At 41.7% G+C, this 24,336-nt stretch overlaps 1 protein-coding gene across 1 annotated transcript in view; it reads right to left on the bottom strand.

Annotated features, from left to right (window-relative positions):
- Positions 1-2,468: 2,468 nt before the first annotated feature.
- GPBP1 (GC-rich promoter binding protein 1) overlaps positions 2,469-24,336 on the bottom strand; it is a 36,773-nt gene continuing 14,905 nt past the window's right edge. The window contains exons 4-12 of the mRNA XM_008500152.2: positions 22,335-22,458; positions 21,123-21,343; positions 20,876-20,942; positions 18,308-18,492; positions 17,458-17,598; positions 17,073-17,231; positions 13,506-13,690; positions 3,866-3,968; positions 2,469-2,922 (exon numbers count right to left, since the gene is read on the bottom strand). Coding sequence (XP_008498374.1) covers positions 2,764-2,922; positions 3,866-3,968; positions 13,506-13,690; positions 17,073-17,231; positions 17,458-17,598; positions 18,308-18,492; positions 20,876-20,942; positions 21,123-21,343; positions 22,335-22,458 — 1,344 coding nt within the window. The 3' untranslated portion in view covers positions 2,469-2,763. The remainder of the gene's footprint in view (positions 2,923-3,865; positions 3,969-13,505; positions 13,691-17,072; positions 17,232-17,457; positions 17,599-18,307; positions 18,493-20,875; positions 20,943-21,122; positions 21,344-22,334; positions 22,459-24,336) is intronic.

Raw genomic sequence — 24,336 nt, 5'->3', positions numbered from 1 at the left:
AATTGAAAAATATATTGAGGGAGGAATATATATGTATATGTAACCTATGTTTTAAATGTGACATCACTGAATGCTGTTGTGCTTAAAAATTAATGCTACATAGTTTGTACAACTCTGTAGAAAATATTTAAAGAAATAAACTAAATAAAACTATAAATAATACAATAGGGGGTTTTAAGTCTGATCAAAAAGAAAAATTTGACAAAAAAGTAGAACAGTGCTGAAAACATTTTACCTCATTCTGAAATGCATTCATTGATGCTGCCAGAGTACATTTAATATAAATGCAAACAAAACTTACCGCATTTAAAAACAATGCTGTCGTGATCCGCTTATTATTTTATATATTGATTATGAGGATAAATCAGCCACTACCCAGAGACGACGCTTGAATTACAAAGTAACCAGACTGTTGGATTTAAAATTAGTTACAAGGGTTTATTTCTAAAAACAGGGAAAGCCGGTTTACTGGAAACTCGAGAGTCGTTAAGAGCAGCAAAGGGAGAAGCAAAAGAGAGAAATTGTCACCATCCGCGCGGGGCCAGGCCTCAGGCTGGGGGCTGCTCCTGGTTCGAGCCGCTGCTCTGTCTTTACGTAGCTGGAAGCCGAGGTGCCGAGCTAGGGGAGCATCTGGATGAAGAAGCCCGCTTTTCCTTCTTTTCCTAGGGTTTTTTATACCCCAAAAAGAAAGAGGGGTCCTTTCATTGAAGATGGCCCTGATACATACAAATCTCCAGGCTTCCTGGGATGAGTCATTTCTTATCTTTGTTTCCTGGAGTCCTGCTAGGTTTGGGCGACCTGATAAATAACCTTATCTCTAGGTGTCTGTCAGGCATACATTGAGGTAAACATACGGTAATTACAAGCCAGATAAACGAAAAAGGAAAAAAAACTGATTCAAGAGACATATTTTATATTTTCGGTTCCACATGTATACCACAAATGCCCTTCAAGGTTATGTGCTGGGACAACAGTCTGTTAATCAGTTTATTTTCCCTGTAGTGGACAAATCCAGACAGGCTAATTATTTTTCTGCATGTGAATAATACAATCGAAGTGCTTATTTTCTCACAAGAACCATGCTCACTGTGAGCATACTGGGTCTTGCAATACCCCAATTGAAGTTGTCAGTTTAAAGATTAGTTCTAGGTATTTGGCTCTGTATCACCAGGGGGTTTTGCTGTTAATATCAACGACTACTCTACAAATGGCTACCGATCAGTTATGTGTGGAAGAAGTGTAACAATATAATAGCTCAGTTAAGGAGAAGAGTTTTAGCGCAGTTTGTTTGTTTTAGCCAACATGCAACTCTGCCCTTTTTGTGTATGTCCTGGCTTCAGAGGGACAGACAGACTCACAGGCTGTTCATTAGAGCAATGAGGATGATGCAAGGACTAAGGGGATAGTCTTAAGAGGAGAGGCTGAGGGAGCTGGGGTCCCTGGAGAAGACTCAGGGAGTAACCTTATCACTCTCTACAACTACCTGAAGGGAGGCTGTAGTCAGATCGGGGTCTGGCTCTTCTCCAAGGCAACTAGTGACAGGGCAAGATGGCATGGCCTGAAGCTGTGCCAGGGGAGGTTTAGTTTGGACATCATAAAGCACTTAGAGAGAGGGTGATCAGTCATTGGAATGGACTGTCCAGGGAAGTGGTGGAGCCACTGTCCCTGGAGGTGTTTAAGGCAAGGCTGAATGCAGCACTTTGTGGTCTAGCTGATGTGGCAGTGTTAGGTCATTGGCTGGACTTGACCTCAAAGGTCTTTTCCAGCCTTAGTAATCCTGTGATTAGTAGCTGTACGTGGCCCAGCAGCTCCATCCAGGGAAGCTGCCCCTATTGACCCCATCTCATGGTGTCCCACACCATTCACATGCTCAGTAAAAAGTGGGAGCTGGGCTTAGGACTGCAGCTTTGCTTCCTGGGGCTCCTCCCTCTTGGTGTGCTGCTGCTCCCTCTGCTACTCCTGAGGACCATCCTGAGTATGATAGTGTTGAGTGTGGTGAGACACACAGGCTTACCAGGGAAGTTGTGGCTCCCTTCTCCCTGGAAGTGTTCAAGACCAGGTTGCATGGCACCTGCAGCAACCTCGTCTAGAGGGAGGTGTCCCTGCCCATGGCAAGGGTGTTGGAACTCAATGATCACTTCCCACCCAAACCATTCTATGATAAGCTTAAATGCTTAATTTTAATGCTTGCACTGATCTTGTTATTTCATTATAATCCATTTGTATTTCAACCCACAGAACTCCTCTCTTCTTCCTGGGTACCCTCCCTGGCTGGAAAGGGGGTCATCAGGTGCAAGATCAAACTGCTTCAGTCCAGACCTAGATACAGGCTAAACACAAACAGCGTACAATGTGGACTCCAGGGTTTCCATTGTAAGGAAGAGTTGCCTTGGCAAGCAAAACACTTTGTTAATCTGCCCTTTTTGTCCTTATACAGTTGGACATAATAAGACAGAAGCTTTGCAAGATAGTACATAATTCTTTACTTTTAGTATGGCAAAATCTGATTTATTACAGTCACATTGCTACTCAGAAACGATTCAGTGATGAAGAAAGTCAATGCTGTGTCAACTCTACAATATTCATTTACAAAGAAATTACAGTAATGTTCAACACAACATCCCTTCCTTTCTTCAATGGAAAATCCCCCCATGTCCCCTTTAGTGGGTGTATTACTACATAAATCAAAAATATTTTTTGGACAACACATCCCCAAATTTTTGGAAAACAAAAAATGGTCTTCTATAGGTGTTTTAGAAGTCTTCAAATATCCTCATCATCAGATGTATCACTACTGCTTGTCTCAGAATCCTCCTCCTCCTGAGTAGGTTTGAAAGTGCTGTTTTTCCAGGGACTAAATCTAAAACCAGAAATGAAGCCCTTTTTCAAAATGCCAGTTTTCCGAAGGCCATTTTTTTGTAACTGAAATGAGAAAAGATGAAATTAGGTAAAAGGTAAACACAACAATCTGTTGCATTTCAATATTCTCTGCATTTTCATCTCTGAACTCCATTAGATCCACAGTACTGCCTAGTCATATATACACACAAAGAACACCCCAGAGAGTCTTCACTTCTGAGCTAGGCAGCTGTATACAAGTTCCTCCAGTTGTGATAAGCTCCTGCAATCAATCACAGCTTACCCTCTTCTCACCCACTTCCCCAGACATCTTGCCCTAGTGATCCCTCTTCCCACACAGTCTCTTCCCTGTGATTAAGTCCCTTTTTTCCACAGAGCTGCAAAAATCTGTGCTAGGAAGGGAAGGGTCTGCAATAAGGGGCACAGAAAAGGAGAAGCAGCAGCAAGGAATGAGTATCCCAATATGTTTACCTCAAGCAGTTGGACAGTCAAAGACACTTTAGAAAAAGAGAACAACTTATTCTACAACAAGAAAGGAATTACTGCTTCTCTACACATAGTGTAGAAGCTGGGCAATAAGCTATGCATTTAGAGTTTAATATTCAAAATGCCCTAACTCATACATTTGTGGGGCTAGACTTATAGAAATAGCAAATGCCCATATTTAACACTTCACAAGATGCTCTGTTACAGCTTCTCCTCACTGATCCCATCAGGTATAAACAACACTTCTGATTAAAAAAAAAAAAAAAAAAAAAGAGAGAGAGAGAGAAAGCAAAAATTCTTGCCTCTGCAGACTTTGTTGTTAGTGAATTACTACAGAACTACTGTCAGTTTCCAGAGAAAATTCAGATTTTGGAGAACCAAGGAAACTGCATAAAAATCATGAAAAAAAAAAAATGCTCTTTTCTCAAGCTAAGCTGAAGAGATGGAAAGCCTCAGCAATTCTACTACCAGCAATGCTGAAACTACTTAGAAGCCCACCCTTACATTATCATAGTGTTACCTGATCCCTAATGACTCTGAACTCCCTCATCTCTTCCTCTGTTAGTGGAGCACACATCTCATCATTTTCACTGTATTCCAGCCATCCCATCGCCTTTAATAACCTTTAAATTAAAAAGGACAACATGAAGCAATTTGCTACACACTCAGACATTTCAGGGTCTGCCTACATAGATGTGGAAACAACTGTAACTAACAAAATAAAAAACCTTGTAACAAATGGATTCATCAGTTGGTTGGTCCTTTTTTTTTTTTTTTTTCCAAAAAAAAATTATGAAAAAAATAGGTTAAAAGACTTACAAAAGATATATAAAGCACAGGAGTTGCACAGTTCACACGTATTTCACAGATGATCCTGTTTTACCCCTACCTGTGGTAAAAACTATACCCTCGTTTTAAGGCAAGATATCTGTGACAGGTGGAAAACTAAACATGTATTTCCTAGGCATAACTGCTCTCATAGAGTAGCAGCATACCCCAGTATGAAAAGACTCACACTTCGGGAATCAATGGGATTTCCTGGACAACAAGGCATCCATCAAGAAATACTCGTGCTGTCGCCCTCCGTGGGAATCAATTCAGGATGAAATGGTTTCACAAAGCACAGGCTACAAAAAATCAAAGAACCAGGACAGGCTTCTTTGCAACAGAGTATCACCCAACAGCAGATGCTGATTTTTAACAGAATCTGAGTTTTGATTTACTAGAAGAGGGGAAAGGCGGTAGTCTTATTCTATTTAAAGAATAAAAATACAAATGTATAGAAACATATGTACAACCCCAGCTCCATGCTGGCAGGGATAGGGGGCCCCTTGCAGCTGGGCTGACTCAGAAGAGGGCTCCATAGGTGTTCCCAGCACCCAATGGGTGTGGGTTCTGAAGAGTAGTGGTGGGCTGCAGGTAAAGGAGCGCAGGGAACAGCAGCGAAGCAAGAAGCAGGTGAACAGAGAGTAGGGGCTGAGGTCTGAGTGACCTGCATAGAGAATGGGCAGGAAATGGGAGGGAATAGACCCTTCTGTGTTCAGCCCCTCTCACAATCTGAAAGCCCTCCTTCTTTAGTTCCTTGTACTCAAACAATGACACACTGTGGTATTTAAAAATTAAGATAGTAATCTGCCTTGTGGCAAAGTTTTTGCCAAAAGGACTAGCACTTTCTTCAGCCAAACCATGAGCCTGTTGATCTTAAGTGTTAAAGAAGGTTAAAGCTAGTCCACAAAAATTAATGTTTCTCAAGCATGTGCCAGAACTTACACAAGAAACTGACAGAGCTGAAGAACAGTGAATATATTACAACAGCGAAAACAAAGTCAGAGTTGATGTTATGTGACAGGTAGTTAATTTAGTCAGATGTCAGTTTAAAATGTCTTTCAAAGTAACCCTCCCCACAATGAGCTCTAAATCCCAGTACAAGCTTGCAGGTGACCAATGTAGCTTAAGCCATCCTAAAAGCCTGGAATTGTAGAAGGAGAAACAGGACAGTAACAGAAATGGAAATTATATCCTCTGTAGTATTTGAACAGAACTGGATAACGTGACAGCAAGGAACAATGAAATCCTCTGGAAGCAGCACAAATAACATGCAAGTCATCCAAAACTCTCTCTGATATGGATATGTGAAAATATGTGCATTTGTATAGACATACAAAAGAAGACACACAATGCAAAATGCATCTTAATGATAGATATATTTCTGGCAATTTTTATTAGAAACTTTTACTGCAAGCAAGCTAGATTTTAACAGTATTACATAAATAAAGTGAATAGTTACCGAGTTCCTATTAATGTAAATACAATTTAGGGCAATAGCTAATCAACTTTTAAGCAACAGTGTCCAAAGTTAGCAGGACCACTGTCATTTAAAATCAACATTAGCCTTCCAGAATGGCTAAGAGTGAACTATATAAAAAACACAACTTGAGATTAGCAGACTTGACACCAGCAAGATGGCTCCATGTTGAACAGGTCCTCAGCAAAAGGGAGACCCAACACTATGCCAACACCATCAGCAGGTATGAACAAGTATCCTGTGCATTAAGCTGGTCACTTCACATCAAATTTATCAGAAAAGTCTTACCATACCATTTGTCTGCATTCTCACAGAAGACACAGCCAAAATACTGAGACAATACGAAGAGAGAGCCTTTCCAGGATACCACAAAAGAAAGACATTTCACAGGGCCCAGAAGCCCTTATGAAAGCCACTCAAAGCCGTATCAATTGGAAGATGAAAGATAGATTTGACTACCTCCTAGTGAAAAAATCTCATCACCAGACTCTAGTGGTCAAAGATTTCTGTTCCCCTAGCCAATGGTGGAAAAAGAGGAACACAGCAGGGTGCATTTCATTTTCATACTCATGAGGAACAGGAGGTCATGCAAGTTTCCTCTGCAGGTACTACAAAAGGGAAAGTTCTTCAGTCCAATGTGTATGTATAGTCGATCAATAAATTTAAAAAAAAAACCATCATAGCAATTCTGTAGATGCGAGAAACTGTAACAGCCTGACAGAGCTCATAATCTGAGTTGTGATTTCCCACAGCATCATTCTCATCTCTATCAGCTTCTGATGCAGTTACTTTTATGAGATTCTCCAATTGTTTCAATTCCTTTTTTTACATTAGTTACTTTACAATGAGGAAAAATTCACGGGAGTTTTAGGAAAGATGCATAATTTAAAGCATTATTAATACATATAGCAACTATATGCATTGTTCCTCCCAGACATGCAGACCAAGGTTAGAGCCATGCAGTCACTATGAAGTTTGCTTTATTTCTTTATAAGGAAATACACTGAATTTTTAGTAAAGCAAGTTTAAGTCAGTAGACAAGTCTAGTAAAACCAAAGTAAATTAATGTAAATTAGCACCTCTAAAAGTTAAATTTGTGACAGTACTAAGTAAAAATTGTATTCTGAATTAGTAATTGTTTATGACATGCTCATGTTGCAAGACGAACCTCTCTTAGGGCACGGCGCTCCAAGGTCCAACAGCTCTCCCAGCAAAAGTGCACAGACAGTGCCCTGAGTTGGTTGCCCTCAGGATTGGTTAGCCTGGCTCGGTGCTACTGCTCCAGATTCAACTAACCTCTCTGCTGGCTTGCTCAGGAGTGAGCTGAGCTTGTGTCTCAGGCCTCACCTTTTATTGGCCCCTGCTCATGCGCAGTGGGGGCCCACCCTAATCAGGCACAGGTGAGCTTAACACAAACTCATGCCTACTACCTGTAGGTAATTAGTGGCACCTGGTTGCCTCATTTCACTACTTTTTTTTTTTTTTTTTGTGAAGAATTACTGTTACAATGACAATTGTAATAAGTACATATGTTCTAATAAACACAAATACAACAAAAAAGACAATTCCTCTTTTTTTGTTGTTTGTTGTTTTGTTTTGTTGGGGTTTTTTGTTTTTTTTTTTAAAAGGAACACAAAAAATATGTGAAGTTCAAAAGTATACGATGTCCAAACGCGTGAATTCAGCAAGGTTATTCAGTTTGAGCTGCTGGATGATGCATCATTGTCCATTAGAGATCTGGTCACAGCAGGGCGTGTCCAAAAGAGGTACCCAAAGAGGTCTGGAGTCTGTGTAGACACAGCTATAACCTCTTCCAGTAAACAGTAGTGGCTTGGGCCCTACCCACTGACCTGTGGATGGATCCTTGTAATTAATCTGGACTTCCGGCATGCATTTGATTTTCTGGGATGAGTAATGCAGTAACATGGGAGGTTGTTGGGAATTGCGGCTTAGACTAAAAAAATTTAATGTAAAAAGCACTTTGCCAAGCCGCATCTGTGGGTCCATGTCTTTGCTGTCTTTTTGCTTTTGTAAATATGTCTTCAGGGTGCGATTAGCTCTTTCCACTATCGCCTGGCCTGTAGACGAAGGAGGGATCCCTGTAATGTGTTTTACTCCCCAAGTAGCAAGAAACTGCCTGACCTTTCCACCTATATAAGCAGGCGCATTGTCGGTTTTTACTACTTGGGGGACCCCCATAACAGCAAAGCAATTGGTGAGGTGATGGACCACATGTAAACCCCTCTCCCCTGTCTGAGCTGTCGCCCAAAGCATGCCTGAAAAGGTGTCTATTGTCACATGGACATATTTGAGTCATCCAAATTCTGGAATGTGGGTGACATCCATCTGCCAGATCTCTCCTGCTTGCAGCCCGCATGGGTTGACTCCCACTCCTAGGGCAGGGCCAAATTGTGCGCACTGAGGGCATGCTTTGACAGTCCCTTTGGCATCTTCCCATGGAATTGCAAACATGCGCTTCAGCGCCCTGGCATTTTGGTGAAATAGGGAATGACTGTTTTGAGCCTTCCCAAACTGGCTTGCAGGACCCTGCATTCCTAGGCTGACCAGGGAGTCAGCCCTTGCATTTCCTCTCCTAGGCCTAAAGATGTTTTATGGCTACGGATGTGCAAGATGCAGCACAGTTGTGTGTAATTTTTCAGTACACGCTGTAATGTAAGAAAGAGCTCTAACAGCCGTTGGTTTTGTACTGGCTTGATGAGAGCATCCTTGATATGGTTCACCACTCCTACTGCATATTGCGAGTAGGAGATGATGTTAAGTGGGACATGTCGCCATTGTGTTAAGGCCCAAATGATAGCCTGTCGTAGAATGCTCTCGAATATTCCCAAAAAGTAGGGGGTGTGACCCCTTTGCCGTGCCCAACCCCATGTTTGAGTGGCCAATTAGATCGGCCCACAATCCTGTGCTACCTGCACCAGGGATTCGCTGTGCTACAGGTAAACACACCGGGTGTCTAATAAAACGCTATGTTGATGTTTGGTGACAGGGGTGTGGTCACAGAAACACTATATAAGTAGAAGTACTGCGCAATAAAGTTGAAGCTTGTTTATCAACCATATTGGTTGCACAAGTTTTCCTTGTCGTTTCCCAACAATAGCCAGTAGTTCCAGAGTCTGCAGGTTGTCTTTGTTGGTGCCCAGAATCAAATGTTGCTTCCATGTCCCTTACCCTGCCATAAGCAGGCGGCCGTTTTCAACCTTTTTCTGGCATCAGTGAACATGGTGATACCAGGCACTGGACACTCTGAAACAATTGGTCATTCTATCCAATGAAACTGGCTGATGGCCTGTAGGTGCTTGTGTTTTGGGCCTCCATGATGGATATCTCCAGAATATTCGAACAAGGTGAGTTGTAGTGGTGTAGAACGTTGCAGCAACCAACCAAAATCAATTGTTTTGATAGGGATGCTGATCCATCCTGGCTCTCGACCATCTACTTCAAGGCAACACTGTCATCCCTTTTGTATCAGGAATGCTGTTACTTTGGTTCGTTGCCAGATACCTTTCTGGGCCGTGTGGGGTGGAAATAACCACTCCAAGATGGCTATCGAGTCTGATTTTTGAGAGCTCTAATTGTGGTTTCAGTCACGGTTGTCATGGTGGTGTTCCCCATTTTCCCTTTGCCAATTGAAATCCTGCAACAGCAGTGCGAATGCGAATGAAGGGTGGTTGCATACCCATATTCCAATGGCTTGAGTGGCATCTCGGTGGTCTGCAAAGCCAGTTGCCAGTTTGTGGACGACCCATTTTAATGCATTGGTATGGTTATCAGTCCAGTCCACTAATGCATCTGGTTGCGTTCCCCGCAATAGTGACAAAAAGGGGTGGATATCCGCTTTGGTGAGACCTATAATGGGTCAAACCCATTGAAGCTCGCCCATTAGATTTTGGGCATCATTCAGTGTTTTAATCGAGCTGATCACTTCTAGGTTTTGCGGTCTCACCATGGCGTGAGTGACTTGCCATCCTAAGTAGCTCCAGGGCGATTGTGACTGCACTTTCTCAGGAGCTACTATTAATCCTTTTGCCTTCAGTCAATCGGTCAATGTCTGACTAAAGTTGTTGGGGAATGGGGCTTCCAGGCAAAGCAGTATGCCGTCCATGTAGTGATAGATTAGTGTGTCCAGTATTTCTTTTCGGATCGGCGAGGGTACCCATGCCACATACAACTGGCATATTGTTGGCAAGTTTCTCATCCCGTGTGGCAATACTACCCATCCGTATCACTTCGCAGGTTCGCTTTTGTTGATCAATGGGATGGTAAAGGCAAAGCAAGCTGCGTCTTCGGGATGTAGGGGAACACTGAAGAAACAGTCCTTAAGGTCAATTACCAGAAGGTGCCAGCCTCTGGGTAACATTGTGAGTAGGGGCAGCCCAGGTTGGAGGGCGCCCATCGGCCACATCTGGTTGTTGACCTCGCGTAAGTCGTGTAAAAATCGCCATTTTCCTGTCTTCTTTGGAACTACGAACATGGGCGTGTTCCAAGGACTGACAGACGGCTGCATGTGTCCTGCGTCCAGCTGCTCTTTTACCAGAAGGTTGGCGATTTCTAGGCGCTCTTTGGATAGGGGCCACTGCTCCACCCAGACAGGGGTGTCTGTCTTCCATAACAGTCTGGGAGTTGGCGGCACCTCTGCGGTGGCCCTCACTGAAAATGTGTAGGGGGTTGGGTGGGTTCATGGATGGAAAGAAGAGCCCCTGGTTGGCTCATAACTTCCCTGCCAACCAATCCTCCAAGTTGTCCCAGTAGCGGCAACACATAAGGTCGTACGGTCACCGCTTGTCCTCCGGGGAACTTTAGTTGCACAGGTTTAAGGGCCTGAAGGGGGTGGAACCACCACCTATTCCCTGGACGGCATCGTGGGCAGTGATAAGTTTCCAATGTCAAGGCCACACATTAAGGTTGATTATGGTAACATCAGCCCCAGCGTCCATCATCATGGAAAGGGTCTTGACCTCTTTACCAGCGGTCAACTTTACAATTACATTGGGCCTTGTCTTCATCTGTTGCACTAAGGTTACCAGAGTTCTTCCAGAAGATCCAAAGGCTTGACTGCCTTGTGCCACGGGGGCATTCTTCCCCAGATTCATATTTGGAAGGGGGACCAATTGTGCTAACCGAGTTCCTGCTTTGATTATCAGGGGGGGCGTTAACGTAAAACAAGTAATCATGATCTCCCCTGTATAATCTGCATCTATAACTCCTGGGAGCACAACAAGTCCTGCAATTCCAGTGGAAGAACAGCCCATTAGTAAGGCTCCAACCATGCTTTCTTCTTGGTATACTGGTCCACATATTCCCGTCGGTATCCGGTGTACTTGCGTTGTCGTGAGGGTGACGTCTATTGCTGAGGGCACATCGATGCCCAGGCTTCCCCTTGTGGCTGGGGTGGGGAGATGGTGTAAAGCGCTGGCCTGGCTACTTGTGTCCTTGCGCAGCCCGGCACGCTGCGCCTTCCGTTTTGTGTAGACCTGCATGCCAGCTTGTTGTGGTTGTCTTTCTGGCATTGGTCACACCACACTGTGACTGAACAAGTTCCTCGAGTGGCCTGTGGCTCCACATCGAAGACAGACAGGGGTGGATTTCCTTGATCGATTTCCCCTTCTGTATCAATTTCCCCTTCTGTCCAGTTTCTGTGCAACTGCCATGAGGAGCTTTTGAGTGGGTTCCAGGGCAGCAGCAAAGGCACTGGCCATGCCTTGGTTTTGTTGTGTTGGGTGGCCCTGGCAGCTACTTCTAACATCTCTGAGACGTCAGCCGTTTTTGGTAAAGTGGAGAACAGTGACTTCATTCTCGGATTTGCGTTTTCAAATGCCAGTAGCTTGAACATAGATTCTTTTTGCTCTACTCCTAGATCGGATTGAGCCATGACAGATTGCCAAAGTTGGTCAACAAAGTGTTGAAAAGGCTCATTCATCCCTTGCTTGGTGGCGGTAAATGAAGGGGATGGAGTAGGCTCTGGGACCACATAGGCGGCTTGGTGGGCTAGGTGCACAGCGACGTGGTGGAGCACAGTCGGGAACTGCAGCTGGACTTGGACATCTGCATAGCATCCTGAGCCCATGAGCATCTCAGCGGTTATCCCTAATAGTGGATCCCCGGGTACTTGAGGGCGATTTGCTTCCACTTGGGCCAGGCGCTCCCATTCTTTGACCCAGACAATCTGCTGGGAGGGGGTGAGCAGGTACCTGGCCAGATTGCAACAGTTGTGGGGGCAATTAGTGTTGGCGGTGAAAAGCCGACGGCCTGGACACTTTCCAATCTTAATCCTCCCTCTTTCAAGGTCTTCTTGGCCTGCTATAAGGTTTTCCAACTGTGCTGTTCAAATTGTGGCGGCCTGTTGTTATCATGCAGAACAGGTCAAACGATGGTGCTGGCCTCCCAATCCCCTTCAGGAACGGCATCGCGGGTGTAACCAGACCATCTTCTAGATCAGGGTTTATCAGCACCTTTGATGCCTTGGTTCTTCTGTTGTGATTGCCGCAGGGTTGGAACGTCCTCATCGTCACCATCAGGGAGGGTGGGTGTGTTTCGATATTTATGGAAAGACGAGCATTGTTCCATGTCTGTCATCCTTTTCTCTAAAGATTTCATGGCCTGATTTGTTTGTTCAAGGAGGGCTTTTATTTTGTCCTCTAGGCCGATGGGTGCAGCAGGTGGGGTGGCCACTTCTTTCCCATGCTCTTTTTCTGAGCTGGAAGGTGGCAGTAGGGGCGGTTTGTAGTAGCAACTGGGGACATCCATCTCAGGGCATGGGCTGTTGGCATCTTCATATTATTTTGAACGTTTCTTTTGGTGCTCGGAGCGGGTGTGTCTTCTTTTTCCTCCGGCCCGATGTCTGATAGAAACTCAGCTATAGAACGATGTGATTTTCCTGTCTTGCCCTTGATGGCAAGGCCGTTGTCCCTCAATCCTAAGAATGCCTTCAGGGTTTTTCCACCCTCAGGAGGAGGAGAGTGTAGCGGAGGCGCTGTGGGGACAACACCGGATCCTGCTTCTAGTGGTGGTGCTGTAGTATCAATGCTAGCTTTTGGCAGAAGTGCTGCAATGGTGGCAGCAGCAGCTTCCGCCTTGGCTTTTATTTCTTTTAGGGCATTGATTACCACCCCCCATGTACCTTCTAATCCAGTTATGTTCTTGTTCATTTCTTGGGTATGGAGGCTTCCCAACAGGTCACTGACCTCCTGCCAAAGTTCCCACGTGGCCGCAGCGGACAGGGACAAGGAGAGTTCTTGCTCCTTCACCCATGCCATCGGCTTCTCATTAACAGGGGTACTTGATGACAGTCCCATCTTTCTCCTTTTTCTTGGTGAATCGGTGATAGAGAAGGAAGGTAGTGGATCTTCTTACCCGACTCCTTGGGTTTTCTGCTAATGTTAGTTTGCGCCGAACTGGCTCCCTTTCTTCTGATTCATCTGAGCAGAGCCTAGACCGAGGTCTATGCCCACATTCTCCACCAGATGTTGCAAGACGAACCTCTCTTAGGGCACAGCGCTCCAAGGTTCAACAGCTCTCCCAGCAAAAGTGCACAGACAGTGCCCTGAGTTGGTTGCCCTCAGGACTGGTTAGCCTGGCTCGGTGCTACTGCTCCAGATTCAACTAAACTCTCTGCTGGCTTGCTCAGGAGTGAGCTGAGCTTGTGTCTTAGACCTCACCTTTTATTGGCCCCCTAATCCTGCTCATGTGCAGTGGGGCCCACCCTAATCAGGCACAGGTGGGCTTAACACAAACTCATGCCCACTACCTGGTAATTAGTGGCACACCTGGTTGCCTCATTGCCTCATTTCACTACACGCTCACTTACCATACTCTTCACATTATATAAAATACATACCTATGCTCTGCCTCAAGTGAGCTTGAAAGAACATCTGCCTGAGGTAAAGCTGAAGATTGAATGATCTGTTGAGATGTAATTGAAGTGTTGCCATTCTCCTGTGGAATTTCACTTTCAGTGTTATGGTTTATATCTCTCTCACGATGAGGACTGTTGTTTTTATTCAAGTTAAAGGACGCATCATTCTGTTAAAAAAAAATTTACATTATTGAGTTTAAAAGTAAACTCCATTCATAAGAACATGTCTCCACGTTCTGCAATTCAATTATTCTCTTATATTTACTTTTAAATGGGTACACTCTGTATTACTTTGGAGATAATTCTGTTCATAACTCTAGAGTTTGAAACACTTGGATACTGCAGAAATACTAAGTTATACCACTGATAAATAATGCAAAAAGCAACTCCCATGCTCTGCCTGAAAACCTTTTTCTACAAAGATTCAAACATATTTTAAAATTCAAACTTACATAAATTGACTTTCATACTTCTTTCATATAGAAGTAACATTATCTGTTGAACTTACAATGTTCTGAATTAATTATCAGAGCCCCATGTCAGGAAAACACATAGTTATCAAGTTTACTTTGTGTAAAGGACAGACACCATGCCTCAGCCAGCAAATTCATATGCCACAAGTTCAGAAAGATTTGATAATGCTCTTTAAATTCAGACAATAACTTGTCATGTGTATATGTGTGTAGGACAACTTTTCAGGCTGCAGTTAACAGCAACTGGAGCTTAAATGCCATGAAAGTAAAATTAGGAGGATGTTTACTTAGAAAGGTCACTGTTCAGGTTCACTCAAGTATTAAAAGCTGTCTAGTTCTGTATATCTGAGGTGCTTTTTTTATTCTAATCATTCAGCAACCCATAATTCTTATTTAGTATGAGCCAAATTGCCTCAGAAGTCTTACCAGCTGTAGAAAGAGGAAGCATCCTTTTTGAGAACAAAATCCCTAAGCTGGGCATATAATAACATCATCCACTCAACTACCATGACTTGCACTGATGATCACTAAAATTAATGTTAGAAGTAAGACAACTATTAATTACATGATTTAACATCTTTTCAGACCTGTTATTGAACCAGCAAAGGCAGGGAAGAAGAAGCATGCACTTATCGACAACTGCTCCAAGCTATATATAATATCTGTATTATATAATATATATGTGTGTGTGTGTGTGTGTGTATATATATATATACACACATAAATATTATATACTCCTAAGAACATTATAACTTCCACTACTAAACTACTCATCTATCTGGCTTACTTATAATTTATAATGTTGGTTGGTTTTGGATTTTTTTTTCATTAAAGTATTTTAACCAGTTATTTACAGAGACAAGGCTTATAATCACCTCATTCTGAGCAATACAATACTTATCTTCACTTGGGCAATGTATGATAACTATGGTTATGGCTTGTTGGTGGCTGGTAGCACTGACACAAATATTCTCTGCTGCCAAGCACTGCACAAACCAATCCAGACTGAAAGAAACATGAACCATTATATACAGACAGCATAGGCCTTCAAATTCTCCATTAGAAGTAAAAACAGGTTCTTTATATATGCATAAATCAAATATCACTCCTATGGTTAGACCAAGAATAGAGAACTTCTGGTTATCTAAACACTAGTTTCTATTACAAAGGAAATTATCTGAGATGCAGAACCAAGTTAATTAATTCATGAATTAGTTAATTTATTAATTGTTCTGTAGATTAACCAACAGCCAAGGCACAAAACACTGCCCTCCACAAGCCTAGGGGACCAGATGGGATCCACCCAAGAGTACTGAGCAAGCTGATGGAAGTGTTCACCAAGCCAATTTCCATCATTTATCAGCAGTCCTGGCTAGCTGGGGAGGCCTCACATGACTGGAGGGTAGCAAATGTGACACGCATCTAGAAGACCTGGGAGGAGGATCTGGGGAACTACAGGCCTGTCAGTCTGACCTCAGTGGTCAGGGCAAGGTTACAGAGCAGATCATCTTGACTACAATCACACAACACATACAGGTGACTGCCATCAGGACAACTAGGTGATCAGGGCCAGTCAGCATTGCATTTATTAAATGCAGGTGCTACTCAACCAACTTCTATGACAAGGTGACCTGCTTAGTGGATGAGGGAAAGACTATGGATGGTGTCAACTTCGGCTTTAGTAAGGCCTTTGACACCATTCTCTTGGAGAAAAGGGATGCTCAGAGCTTGGATGGGCACATTCTTCACTGGGTAAAAAAACTGGTTGGATGGCCAGGCCTAAAGAATTGTGGTGAATGCAGTTAAATCCAGTTGACAGCTGGTCACAAGTGGTGTTTCCCAGGGCTCAGTATTTGGATTATTCCTCTTAATTTATTTACTGAACAAAAGGGATCAAGTGCACCCTCAGCAAGTGTGCAGATGACACTAAGTTGTGGGGGAGTGTTCATCTGCTTGAAGGTAGGAAGGTTATGCAGAGGGATGTGGACAGGCTGGATCAATGTGCAACTGTATGAGGTTCTCCAAGGCTAGGTGTGAGGTCCTGCACATGGGTTGCAAGAATCCCATGCAAATCTACTGTCTTTGGGAAGAGTGGCAGGAAAGCTGCCCTGGGAAAAGGGTCTGAGGGTGCTGGTCAACAGCTGGTTTAATATGAGCCAGCAGTGTTCCCAGGAGGCCAAGAAGGCCAACAGCATCCTGGCTTTTATCAGGAATACTCTGGCCAGCAGGAGATGAGAAGTGATCATCACTGTGTACGCAGCACTGTTGAGAGCACACCTGAGGAACTGTGTTCAGTTTTGGGCCTCTCATTAAAAGGACACTGAGCTACTGGAGAACATCCAAAGAACAGCAGAGAAGCTAGGGAAGTGTCTATAGATGAGGAGAGGCTGAGGGAACTGAGGTTGTTTAGCCTGCAGAAAAGGGGCTGAGGTAAAACCCTATCACTCTACAACTACCTGAAATGAGGTTGTAGCAAGGTGAGTGTTTGTTCCTTGTCCCAAGAAGCGACTGGACTTTAAGGAAAATGGACTCAAAGGAAATTGAACCAGCTGAGCTTTAGACTGGATATTATGAAAAATGTCTTTACTGAAAGGGTTCTCAGGCACTGGAAACAGACTGCTCAGGGAAGTGGTGGAGTCACCAATCCCTGGATGTATTTAAGATATGTATATGTGGTGCTTAGGGACATTGTTTAGTGGTGGACTTGGCAGTTTTAGATTACAGTTGGCCTTTAGGATCTTAAGGGTTTTTTCCAACCCAATCAAAACTATGAATCTATTACTATGTATACATGAATACAAAGCTTCATTTACTCTTTTTAGTGTTATCAAAGACACAATGTACCCAAGCTAATAACACCTATGAACACATAGCTGCAGAATGAAAAAAAGAAAAACTGGAGAAGAGTAACCCTTGGAACAACTTTTTTTTCATTCATAAAAATGTAACTCCTTTCCTTCATTTGGAGATCCAATACCATGACTTAACACCTGTTTACAGCAAAACAAAAATAAGTTTGTATGGTCTCTCCAGAAACTACTACTGGTGGATTTGCAATAGATATGAACAAAACTACCTTCTCTTTCCCGGCACGATTCTTGTCTTCATGTTTCTCTTCCATTCTATCCTGTTTCAGTGTTTTCAAAAATTCACTCTTCTTATTGGTCTGTATTCTTGTCAATATACGAGGCTGGCCAGCTTTGCCAACAGGGGATGAAGAATGTGACTGACTACACTAATGTATAGAGTCAGAAAAAGCAAGAGTATTAGTCTGTTCATTTAGAAAACTTTGAATGAAAGTCAAAAAGACTCCCAGGCACCTGTAGTTTCAGGCTTCAAATCTATCCACATTAGCTTCCAAAAAAATTACTTAACACAACTCTGCATAAAACTTACTGATTCCTTTATCTAACCAAATTAAACAGTTTACAAATTTGATAATACCACAGACATAGCTTTACCTCTTTCTTTGAATTTTGTGATTGACCATGTGCCTTGGCAGTTGATTTGAAAGGACTGAAATTGCCAACACCATATGCAGATTCACGAGGAAACAGATTCCTACGTTTGTTTTCTTTTGCTTCACTTTTCCACTGTGTAGGCTAAAGAAAAAAAGAAACAGAAATTTTAAGAATTATTTACTACAACAGGACAATTTTCAGGAATCACAACTAAAATCATAACTTTGTGCAAACACCTGTTTCTTTGTTGAACACACTGTTTATGAGCAAGTGATCTGCTCACAGATACTGTTCACACTTTTTAGATAAAGACTAACATTTCACAACAATTAAGACCCTCAGATTTGAGATATCAAAATATAAGCCTTCAACAGCTCAAAGTATCATTTTTTCAGAAGAATATTAGAGAGTTAAGAACTACTTATGATCTCATAAGCATAGAAAAATTCCTGAAACAAATATCAAGAAATGAACATGGAGAGGTGCATTTGGAAAGGGACCAAAATGGCAGTAATAGGTTGCAACATCATATCTGCCAATAATTGAGTTAAATTTTGAAGGTATTTTTATGCCAACTATACCTCTCCATTTGGTATCTATTTTTCTGTTACAATCATATCTACAAAAGGCAGTGCTATACCAGAAGTTAAAAACATCCTTTTCACGCCCTCAATTGGACAGTTCTTGAACTTCTCAAAAAAGGTGAATTAGTAACAAAGACAGATCCAACCACAGTATAGATATAAGACTCCAGTGATAGTACTCTCAGCAAATAAGCACATTCAGAATTAAAACATCTTTTTTTTTTTTTTTTTTCAAAAGTAAAATTCCATAGGTATCTAAGACTCACCTTTGCAGGTAGAATGACAGGTTTAGGGACTGATCCTTTATGAACATTTGTGCCAGTTCCCTTCCTTACTGTCTGTGAATGAAGACCTCCTACTACTGGACATCTAGACATCTGCAGTTCCTTTGTACTGCCCTTTCTAAGGACAAGCATTCTCAGAGATCTAGATTTAGGATTCAAAGGATATGCTGGAAAAAAAAAAGTATGCATACATATATGTATGTGTGCATATGTATACACTCTCAAGTTTATAGTTCATAAGGTACTAGCCATAAGGCCCAGAGCAAACAGGCATAAATCAGGAACTTACAGTACAGTTTTATTTCCACAAATAACAGACTGTGCAAAGCTGGATAAATACAGGTTCTGTTTAGTTTTCTACAACCACCATTTGTTAAGTACTTCACTTGACAAAGAAGGAATTTCACTTTTGGAAAAAAGATATTCTTCAAATAAGCCTGCTACACAGTCCTTTGTTGTAAATCTAAAATCCAAATAAGCTGCTGAGAGCTATGAAATCTTCAAAAGATGTTATGGTTTTCATATTTCCCTATAAGGCTATTAAAGTAATATTACTAATATATTTATTAACAGCTCAGTTTACAGCCAAATGCTCCACATCGAGGCAATGACCAGTTTCTCTATCTCCATACCTCAGATGTGCATAACAACATGTAATGCTTACAGTGTTTCCAGGAGAGCACTAATTAAGAGACATACACTCATCTGTCATATTAAGTAACTGACATTTAACAGTTTTAAAGAACAGCTATTAAAAAGTCCTAAAATTTTCAATACATAAAACAATTCTTTATTTTTGCACATATGTTCCAATGCTGCATTAACAGCCTTTTCCAAGATTCTCTCCTCTCCCCCTAACAAGTTCTACCTCACAGGCCGTCACCATATCCTACATTTTGAAACAACTTATTTAAAAGCATGAGTGACTTTAGCTTTGTTTAGGAGGTAGATGTTCCAAAACATTCACAGTAACTGTATACTTAGATTTCATTAAATTTTATGAAGACTTTTCATAATTTTTGGATGATCCCACCACATTCTATGGTTTTATATAGCTAACTGTTCCTTCTTTTCCCCGTGAAGAATGAAAACCAAACCTGTAAAGCTTGCCCCCCTTCAGATCAAAGTGAGTCATTTCATGTAGTCACATTATGTAGCAGCCACAGCAAGCATCCTGCAAAGGTTTTGTAAACCACTCAAATTGTTTTTAATTTTTCGTAGCTCAGTTAGGAAATAATTGGTTATTGATGCTCTTCCATTGAAATAAAGCTATTTCTTGACTTTCACATGAAAGCTGCTAATCAGTCTGGAGAAGTGAAGGTACCAGGGAGACCTTAGAGTGACCTTACTGCAGCATTCCAGTACCTGAAGGGGACCTATAAGATGGACTTTTTGTAAGGGCAGATAGCGACAAAATAAGAGGGAATTTCTTTAAACTGGACAAGAGTAGACTTTGGTTAGACATTAGGAAGAAATTCTTCACTGTGAGGGTAGTGAGACACTGTCACAGGTTTTCCAGAACTGCAGCTGCCCCTCTCCCCCCTGCAAGGCCAGGTTGGATGGGGTTTTCAGCAGCCTGGTCTAGTGGAGCTATCCCTTGCCCATAGAGGGGATTTGGAATTAGATGACCTTTAAGGTCCACTACAACCTAAACCATTCTATGAAACACACAAAATGGGCAATCAGTTGAATTTTTTGGCTCCTGCAAGGGTTCTTAGCAATTAGGTATTTATATTGAGGGGATGACCTGTATCTAGTGTTACCCAAGAGTGCAAAACATACTGGGAAAGTATGAGAAACACAATCATTGAATTAAAGTAACATATAAAATGAGAAACAAGTTTCAGGTCTCAGTATTATCAACAGTTTAAAAGTTATTTCTTCATAAAGAGAAAGGTTCTTATTTTGAGTAGGTTTATTAATTTATAATCCAGGCAGTCTAAAACTGCCAGCTTGTTAAAGGTGAACAACTGACTACATAAAGCTGAAAGAATTGTTAAGTGATAACCAGATTTCATCACGTAGAGAAGAGAAACAGACTATATAGCTCAGTTCAAGGTCCACTCATAGGACCAGATTTGCTGCAAGTAAATCGTAAATACAACCAACTGCTTAAGACAATTGGTTCCATCAAGAGACCTCTGCAAGCTAACCTGCTCTTTCCAGCCCTCCTAGACTCTCCAAACTCTTCCAACAGCCCTAGTCAATCAGAAACATTATTTTATAAAGTCTTCAGATAGTAATCATCTCACTAGTTAAGATGACTTGCCTTCATTTCCTCTTGAGAATAAAGGTGAAGATAAATTATTGACATCTTTACAAAAGATGCTCTTCTGGTAAGTATCCTAATTGTAGCTGCATCTACAGACCAACAGATTGAAATTCACATAGAAGTGAATCCTTACACTGCAATAATATTATTGTTTTCTCAGCTTCAACCTGTACCTTCATAACTTAAATCTGTAACTCTGAAATTCTAAAAAAAAGCTCATATTTCAAATAAAACTATTTCAGATCTCCATTACATTTTAAAACATCAAAAATACTCACCCCACACACTTGCAGCTGAAGATTCAATCCGATTTGGTTCCCTCTCATATTTAGGGTTCAAAGATGGCTGGAAGAAAAGCAGACACAAGTTAGTGGACAAATGACCAACACCCTCTAATCTATGGCAAGGGTGTTCCCTTATATGATGATCTGAAACTGGTGAAAACTCATGAAGCAGCTTGTAATGGACAAAATGGCACTTGCAGAAACCATGAAACCTTTTTTACAATAATTACAATTAACTTACAAAGTCCTCAGCCTTGAAATGTTTGGGTACTTCATCTTCCTTCTTCCCAGTTCCATTATCAAGTATGATGTTCTCAGGAAGTCCTCGGCCTCTTCCCCATTGGAAAGTGCTGGTACGATTGCGGAAAGCTCCTCCATGGCATCCTCCTCGATGGTTTATGTTCTCTGTACCACTTCTGCCTTGTGAACGCCAACCATGCTTTTCTTTTCTAGCAAAATGCCCTTGGATTTTTAAATTTTAAAGAAATTCAGTTATGAACAGTTTAAAAAAATATCCTACTTCTGCAAAATTGTGAAGAGAAGTCAGCACCTCTACATTCTGAGATGGGACAGCATAGCAAACTTAAGTTCTATTTCACATGACCAGCAGGGAAGAAGCTTACAACAGAGTGCCAGGGAAAGAGGACAGTAGTCCAACATTAAGACAAGTCAACCTCCTTTTCTGGCTGCTCATTTATATATTTTTGGCTAGAACATTAACTCAACACTCTTACTCTTCTTAGGAGAGAAATACAACTGGAGTCACACTGCTTTAACAAGCTCCTACTATTGCATTCTCTTCCAAAAGATCTCTTTCCAGTACTCCCACCTGGAATACTGTGTCCAGTTCTGGAGTCCTCAACATGAGAAGGACATAGAGCTCCTTGAATGTGTCCAGAGGAGAGACACTAAAGTGATCAGAAGGCTGGAGTATCTTTCCTCTGAAGACAGGCTGAGGAGGTTGGGGTTGTTCAGCCTGGAGAAGAGGAGGCTTTGAAATGACCTTATAGCAACCTCTCAACATCTGAAAGGGCCTACAAGAAAGCTAGGGTGGGGCTTTGTACATGGGTGTGTAGTGAGAGAACAAGGGGAAATGGTTTAAAACTTGAAGAGGGGAGACTTAGGTTAGACATTAGGAAAAAAATTCTTTCCTCTGAGGGTGGCGAGAGACTGGTACTGGTTGCCCAGAGAAGCCATGGATGCCTCTTCCCTGTAAGTGTTCAAGGCTAGGCTGGATGGGGCCTTGAGCGACTTGATCTAGTAAGAGTTCCTGCCTATGCTGGGGGCTGGAACTAGATGATCTGTAAGGTCCCTTCCAACCCTAGCCACTCTGTGATTAAGTCTGTTTTACTACAGAATAAGAATTTAGCATAGAACTATTATCATAAGGCTGTTTTTCTACTAAGTAATTATGAAAATTTATTCAAAATGTTCCATGAAAGCTAAAATATACCTCCATTAGGCCGTCCAATACCAGCATCAAACCCATCTGTATAGTTGTATCTTCTGCGATTTGCTTCGTAACAATTCTCTGTCAGCAAAGGACTTTCAGAATGTTTCTTAAAGTTCAGTGATAACTGTAAAGGAGCACAAGTGGTAGATCTGAGACATCTGACAATAAAACTGAATTATCAGAACTTTAGCATGCACATTGCTCATGGTACATACAATATATTTTTAAAAGGACTTTTAGTAACAGACAGTGCTGCAGTCTTCAAAAATGCATAGGTTCAGAGATACAGCCCCATTTCTCATGACAGCAAAGTGGAAGCTGTATCTCCAGCTCCAGGACACGGGAACCGCACTGCATCGTGTTGTGACACAGTGTAAAAAACACAGGTGTCACTTCTGTTTAGGCAGCAGAACAGTGGCATGTGTTGCAGCAGAGAAAAAATTAAACAGGTCAGAAAAGATGGGAGCTCACAGTCTGGAAGAAAAGAAGCCTGGGATCTTAATTTGAGTGGTCAGAGACTACACGTGTATTCCACAAAAAAAGAAGCAGTTGCTTCCACCAGGACAGCTGTACACTAAGGCTCAATTTATTAGTCTTGTCATTATAAGTTAATAAAGCAAATGCAATTATATATGATACACAAATAAAACCTGGAGTTTAAAGTGTGTGGATTCACAAATATACTTCGAATTATCATCTTATAATTAGACATTGTGAAAAATTTTTAAGAAATAAATCTTTAATAGTAGGAAGTACTTTATTAACTAAAATCTTATATTACTAATAACACTCAGAAATCAAAATACATCCTGACTAGCACTCATACTTAAGGGGATGATTAAGCAAAAAAGATCATGTCTTACAGTCCTATTATTTTTCTGTAGCTTTACTGTTTTAACACTGCAGCATTTCTTTCGCTGATTCATCTTAAAAATTCAAGAAAAAATGTTAAAACTGCAGAAGTAGTGCTTAGCCTTAATGCTGGTACACACCACACTTCTCCCAGCAGATGGCTGTGTTAGCCAGCACCTATCTTTCTGCCACACAAGCAGTCATTGATGCAGATGAGGCAAAGCCCCCTTCCCTCCCAGAAGACTTACTGTGCACTATTATGTCCATTGCATTGCACATGTACAAGAGATCCAACATCTCCTGGGGCTATAAAAGCTACAAATGCCTAAACGAATAGCTGTGTGGAAATGTACTGTGTCAGTACACTAAACTTAATGATTCTAAGGATTATCAACTTTACTGCATGCAAGTATCAGCTGTACTGCCTCCCTCTCCAGAGTCAGTAACATTTAGGAAAAAAGTGAAGCAGTAACAGTGTGTGTGGAAATGAAACCCTCAAGTTTATTTCAACTGTTACTATCCACTAATGTCTAAGGAATTAGTATTCAAAGTACTCCACTGCTCAAAGTGCGCCAGAAAAAATAATAAAATCCCAGTAATATGCTTAACTTAAGAAAATACTTTGAAGAAAATTATTTCCTTCTTCTCAGCTGCAAGAGACAATGACACACAAAAAATTATTACCAAGTTCTACTGACAATGCCCCAACAGAGCACAAAGTGCCTTTCAAAATTTGCTTCTTAAAATTCAAACTCAAGTATGCAACAGGTATGTTTAAAATACAAACCGTGCATTTCCAAACCATAAATAAGTAAAATGAAAAGGGACAGCCCCCTCAATCAGAGACCTGGTGCTCAAAAAGCCAGGTTTGACTACATATATGAAACAGATTTGTGGAACAAGTGACAGTCCAAAGCATCAATGAATGTATTATGGTATGGTCTGGCAGGACCACTTAAGAGGTCTGGCTATTTTCAAGCAATATTAGTCCTCAACTGATGATTCTAATATATCACAGAATGCACAACTCAAATGTAAGGCCACAGATGGAGTATGGCTTTGTAAATGATCTGACTTTAAATGTGATCCATGGAGTAACACCCCCCACTCACCAGAATGAGACATTATTATGATAATAATTTCCTTCACG

The sequence above is a fragment of the Calypte anna genome, chromosome Z, assembly GCF_003957555.1.
Source record: "Calypte anna isolate BGI_N300 chromosome Z, bCalAnn1_v1.p, whole genome shotgun sequence".
Taxonomy (NCBI): domain Eukaryota; kingdom Metazoa; phylum Chordata; class Aves; order Apodiformes; family Trochilidae; genus Calypte; species Calypte anna.
Note: the sequence above shows the minus strand (reverse complement) of the source record. Positions and strands in the feature narration are given on the sequence as shown.